This window comes from Anabrus simplex, chromosome 2 (genome assembly GCF_040414725.1).
Source record: "Anabrus simplex isolate iqAnaSimp1 chromosome 2, ASM4041472v1, whole genome shotgun sequence".
In the NCBI taxonomy this organism is placed as follows: domain Eukaryota; kingdom Metazoa; phylum Arthropoda; class Insecta; order Orthoptera; family Tettigoniidae; genus Anabrus; species Anabrus simplex.
The window spans coordinates 715,100,757-715,107,252 of NC_090266.1; the positions used below are offsets into that span (position 1 = coordinate 715,100,757).

Here is a 6,496-nt window from a genome sequence, read left to right on the forward strand (position 1 = left end):
ACTATAGGAACTTCGGAAATAGCACCTTCCAAACTGTAAGTGCAACAACATGTTGGCCTCGAGACACTAGAGAACGCAAACGAATAACTTGACTCAGTCTTTGTTTGTGCTGATGTGTGGAACAAATCACAAAGCGAACACAAGGAACACTCCCACACATACACCTGCACCTTCTAACTTTCCCTTATTCACGCTCTCATACACACACTCTCACACACACATTCGCACTCTCATACGTACACACTCAGTCACCCGCACTAGGCGGGTGTGAGTGTGAACGCTACGGTAAGGGGCGCGGATAGCTTCTCCCGAACCGGCAGGAACACTAAGGAAGGAACGAAGTTAGCGTCGCGGGCCGCCACGGCCAACGCGCCCGGCTCCTCTAGAAGGAACGGTTGCATAACGAAGCGGCCTAGACTTTGTGGGACGGCGTACGAGGCAGGGACCTGGGATTTTCTAGCAGCATCTTGAAGCTTCTTTTTCACTTCTTGCAGCTCTGTCCCCTTCTCTGAGCGACTGCTTTCGTCTTCATGCTCCTTTCTGATATGCTTCTTCAAGAGGATCATATGAACAGCACTGAATCCACATTGCGCACATTTGTACAACCCGTGCGGTGAACTCCTCATCTTGCTGGCATCATTTGATGTACTTGCACTACATACGGATGCACTGTGCTTACTTTGAATGTGAGACAACAGTATTTCTCGTGACTTGAACTTCAGAGAGCACTGGGAACATCGAAATTTTGATTTGGTTGTGCCTCCCGTACTAGAATCCTCTTCTGCGACTGAAAAAGCATCGTTTGTAGTGTCAGAATCTTTTTCACCTTCCTCTGATTGTACTACATTTCGTGGGAATGTTTGCAATGTTTTTGAGAAAGAAGACGAGTAGGTACTCTGATTGTTAGGTTCCAAGAAGGGATTCAGTATATTAGAGAACTGATGAGTTAAGATATGATGTTGAAACATATCACTGTGTAGAAAACTCTGAAAGCAAATTGGACATTTCAGTGGTTTACTGGTCACCGGAATCGACTGTGAAGACAACCCGGCATGAGATCGCTCATGTACAAACAGAAATGCTAACACAGGAGTTGAAAAGGAACAATATGAACAGTGGTAACTTTTTACGGAGGAATCGCCAACTCCAAATAGGTTTGGAAAGACCTGTTGACTCGCAGTTTCTGGGGAATTCTCTTCACTGTCTTGTGTGGGCTGAGAGCCGTTGTCCACATCACGATTACCCCAACTGGTAGGTATTTTTAGTGTAGGACTATGTGAGGAGGCTCCCTCTAGTACTGGTGGTTCCTTCCATGGCTGCTTTATCTGTTGGGATTGGGCTTCAAGTTCTTTCCATTTGTCTGTACCTAGACGTCCATGATCATTAAATAAATGAGCTTTAAGCCATTTGATGCTTCGAAAGCGACGACTACAAAGAGGACAGACTTCTGTGAAGTGGCTGAAGTAGCGATTGCTGAGGTCACCCAGTTCGCATGGCTTGAGGGCTGGGTCGTTCTCTGCGGCTGGTACTACTGGAGTGGAGATAGCTGTACCTTCACGAGGACAGTCCTCCACAATGCCATGCGTATTTTGCTTATGCACTCGAAGGAAATATTTACTACATAACTCTTTGTTACAGATGTCACAGATAACACCACCAATTTGAGCACCATTCTCAATTTCTATACCGTGCATCCGCTGCATGTGTGTTTTCATGAAGTATTTGTTACATAGTTCTTTATTGCAGATTTCACAATAGCTGCTCGTAGGTGTTGCAGAGACCTTTTTATCAGAAGAACCTTGCTGTACTGGTAAGCTTGCTGTCATTGATAGACTTTTGTCAATATTCTGCTGATCCCCATGAGATGTGTCTGGAAGTGAAGTATTAGTCAGTGGAACAATAACTTGGGACTTCGAAGAATGGTATTCTTCCATGTGATGGTTCAGGAGGTATTTTGTTAAGAAGTCCTTTTTGCAAATGAAACAATAAAATGCATGAGGTTCGTTGAGTGGAGAAGGTGTTGATGCAGGCTCCTCCAATACAACACCATGCTCAGTGACCATGTGGTCTTGCAGAGAACTTCCTCCCTCCACGTCCTTGTTGCAAATACTACACACAGTTATTTTACTTACATTAAGGTTATTAAGTTGAAGTATCATCGTCTGCAGTTTTTGCAGGTCTTCGCTGATAGAATCACTACCTCCATTGTTGTTGTTTCCAGATGTCTTATCCACCACATGTAGGTAAGTTCGGTGCATTTGGAGTAGATATGAACTCTGAAAGCGACGTCCACAGACTTCACACTCTGAAGAATCTTCAATACTCGAGTTGTAATTGTTTGCACTTTGCTCTCCGACGATCAGATTGAGTGGACTGTTCTGCTGTGATGTAGTACATAATGATGTATTTGCCGAGACTATGGATGGGCGGTTGTCTCCATCTGGCACAAGAATACCATGCCGTTTGAGTTTATGGGTGCGTAAGAAATATTTATTGCAATATTCTTTACAACATATTTCACAGAATGCGTCTGCATTAATAACTCCTAATTTGCGAAGATGGTCTGTAGAGAACACAGTGTCTTTTGATTCCTGACTAGGTGTTGAAGATGGTTGCTCTACATTCCGTTCAATGTTGCTATCGTGTTCATCTTTAGGATTTGTATTATCTACAACTTCATCAGATACGGAATGAGAAGGACTCATTTTAAGACTCTTTAGGGAATTACTATCAGTCTTATCAGAAGTACATGGACGTAGATCCTCCTGTTCTGATATATTCTCTCCTATATTACCATATGCACCATCTATTCGAATTGAACCAGTCTCCGATACGCGGTAGGTTTCATCCAATTCAATTTTAGGAATATGATCTCCCGGAGAAGAATGATAACCTGGAGACGTTGTGCTATAATCTAGAATACCGTGAATTTTTGCTTTGTGTCTTCTAACAAAATATTTGTTACAAAATTTCTTCTGACATATATCACAAAATGCTCTTCCTGTTCCATTTCCTCCGGGCTTCACATGTCCTAGTTCGATGGTCGTGGGGATAGGAGTTGCTGTTTCACTACTGACATCGGATATAGTACTCACTGATATATCAGTCGAAATAAAGGAACCCACGTATGGGGATCCACCTAAAGTTACTGGAGAATTCTCTGTATATATTCCATGTTTGTTAGCCTTATGAGTTTTAAGAAAATATTTGTTACAGAACTCCTTGTTACACAGTTCACAATATGCATCTGGATTGAAGATTCGAATGGGAGTGGTCCCTGCTGCGGACGGCAGTGACTGCAAAGGAAGAATAAAGGGTGGAGTTATGGGAATATATCGCCTCGCTGCATGCTTTGTCTCGTCTGACTTCTCACCTCCCTCAAAGCAAGACACTGGCGATGTGGACACTGACTGAGAGAGACTGGACAAGTTAAGTGGTATATCTTCTTGCTGCGACTGATGCTGTGTCTGTTGTCTAAGTGATGGTAGCTCCTCATCTTCAGACTCCGATGCGGGATCCAGAGAGCTTGGAACACCATTCGAACTTGTCTTACCTTCTTGTAACGTTGGTGTGGCTGCAAGCCTTAATGGTCGGGACTGCTTTCGCCGCTTCTTAGCGTGGGCAGCCTCTGGTTCTGGGTCTAAATCTGGCTCAGGTTCAGGGGTAGATAAGGGCCTTTTGATAGCACCACTCGTAGGCTCTTCTTCGCGAACCGGACCCAGCTTGCTGGATGAATCAAGTGCAGTGGAAGCCATCTCGCTGACGGGACCCCCAGCCCTGAAAATTCAGTGAAGTGTGAAATGATGTTAAAAAGCGATCTTCAATACAGTAAATTATTTCAGTATGTATATCATCAGTGTGATAATAATATTGTGTGTTGTAAGTAAAATACATTTTGTGGCAGAGCAGACTGAGGTATGAATGATGGTTTTATACAAGCAGTTATTACCAATGTATTCCAGATCAGGTTAAATCTCCGTAACTAACACTTAATTTATGTAACCATTAGACATAAATATGAATCCTCAACTCCTCAGTAACCGTCTTTCCCGCTTGTAGTTATAATGAAAAGACGAAGTGGTGCTGCGTAGCCGAAGAGGTAAGGGACTGTTGGGCTCACCTGAAAGTACGTGGGGTCTATTACTCACTTCTGCATATGGCCCTGGCGTTCACGTAGCCTATACCAGAAGTGAGTACCTTGTTAACCCCTGGGACATCCCTAACAACTTTATCCTACTTAATGTGAGGTTAGGAATAATGAAAGCCTACTTCTTCAGTGGCCTACATGACCGGTACAGAGACTTTTTCCGTCTATTAAAAGCCTTATCACTAAATGAGGGTAAATTCTCTTGTAAATCAGGGATATAGTTTGGCTTTCGTCTTCTATATACTGCACGTAGTGCCATGCAGTCAGTGGCCAAACTAGTTTAAATGTACTTCTGGTATTCTCTTTTAAAGTTATATTAATTGTCAATAATATTAACAAACAATGTGATATTTAGTGCGTAACCAATTCTATTAATCATAATACATAATTTTCAATTAATTTCAACGTTTAAAATGACATTAAAAACTAATTTTACGTGAACACATGCAAAGAATACTTCAGGAATGCGAACTACGGCTGCTTTGGAGAATAGCATTTAACTATATCATTCACTTATCACGCCCATTATCTCGTGTTCATTGCCAAAATTACTAACAATTATTTTAATATTTATAGAAAGACATTTAGAACCTAAATTGCAGCCAATAATCACACCAACTACGTTGTCCTGGCAAACCAGCTGCTTGTGATACTTACCATCCACACCAAGTGCAAATCATAGTTCGATCTATTTTCTCGAAAACTGCTATTTACCTCGTGATATCGTTGTATCACATTTTAGTGTGACTATATCCCCTAACAAAGAATTAAGAGAATAATCTTTGTATGATTTCAGGGACATTTCAATCCTGAGCTTACCGAGCGAGTTCGCTACGCGGTTTGATTACGTAGCTCTAATTTTGCATTCTGGACATAGTAGGCCCAACCCCCCCCCCCCGGTCGGCAGCCCTGATGATGTTTTTCCGTGGTTTCCCATTTTTTTGCTATTTGCTTTACGTCACACCGACACAGATACGTCTTATGGCGACGATGGGATAGGATAGGCCTAGGAATTGGAAGGAAGCGGCCGTGGCCTTAATTAAGGTACAGCCCCGGCATTTGCCTGGTGTGAAAATGGGAAACCACGGAAAACCATCTTCAGGGCTGCCGACAGTGGGGCTCGAACCCACTATCTCCCGATTGCTGGATACTGGCCGCACTTAAGCGACTGCAGCTATCGAGCTCGGTGTTTCCCATTTTCACATAAGTCGAATTCTGGGGTTGTACCTTAATTAATGCACGGCTGCTTCCTTCCAAATCCTATCCCATTCCTCTCCCATCGTCGCCAAACCCTAACCGAGTCAGTGTAACATTAAAATACCTGAAATCCTGAGCTTACTTGTAGGCTATGTAGTCAGGGCCGAACTGACGGTACGAGCTGTTAGGGGATGTACTTGCTACTAAAACAATCACCACCACGAAAGCACCATGTAACATCTAGTTCGCATGCGCATCATTACCTGCTGAAGGAAAACCTAGTCCACAGGAGAACATGTGAGAAACACCTGCGTCTGAGTGACAGTTCGCAAAGTGCCAATGAAATGGCTTTTTTAGTGCCGGGAGTGTCCGAGGACATGTTCGGCTCACCAGATGCAGGTCTCTTGATTTGACACCCGTAGGCGACCCGCACGTCGTGATGAGGATGAAATGATGATGAAGACAACACGTACACCCAGTTCCCGTATCAGCGTAACTAACCGATTATGGTTAAAATTCCCGACCCTGCCGGGAATCGAACCCGGGACCCCTGTGACCAAACGCCATCACGCTAAACATTTAACCATGGAGCCGGACCGCTAAGTGGTCATAGTCAGAAATAAAAACTTATGAAGGCAGACTTTTAATTTGCACCATGAGCAGCGAATGAAGAACGAGCCATTGCACTGACCAGAAAAGTTAACTGCATCTATGGTATTTGATGGTGCTCAGGTACTCCTACCTCTTGCCGTAAGTTTACTGCCACGTAAACAACTCCTGCGGGACAACATTCTGGCACCTCGACGTTACCGGAAACCGTATAAAGAGATAGTGAGTGTAAAATTAATAACATTATTATTCGAGATGGGTTCTCCATTCATTCGATACTTCGATGCCCTCCAGGCTTAAGAGGTACCAATATCGAGTGATACTACCACAGATGAGCTTGATACGTTTTTAATAGACTACAATTTTAATAATGTTAACAGAATACTAAAATTTGTAATTAACACTGTTAACTTGCCAAAAGTAGCAAATTTTAAAGTGGTCGCAAGGAGCACATGTGTCAACTTATACGTTTCAAAATAGCAGGTAGCCAGGTATAAAAAGTAATAATTGGGCTCGTTTATTGCTCTACTGATTCCATAGCAA

The 6,496-nt window shown here is 43.0% G+C and overlaps 1 protein-coding gene across 1 annotated transcript; it reads right to left on the minus strand.

The window, feature by feature from the left end:
- Positions 1 to 257: 257 nt before the first annotated feature.
- Positions 258 to 3,755, minus strand: LOC136863666 (zinc finger protein 62 homolog). The gene has a single exon (XM_067140031.2). The coding sequence runs from the start codon at positions 3,753 to 3,755 to the stop codon at positions 258 to 260; it is 3,498 nt and encodes a 1,165-aa protein (XP_066996132.2).
- Between the last annotated feature and the right edge of the window lie 2,741 nt (positions 3,756 to 6,496).

Coding starts and splice junctions, on each gene's coding strand:
- LOC136863666 (XM_067140031.2), bottom strand. CDS start 3,755: ATGGCTTCCACTGCACTTGATTCATCCAGCAAGCTGGGTCCGGTTCGC.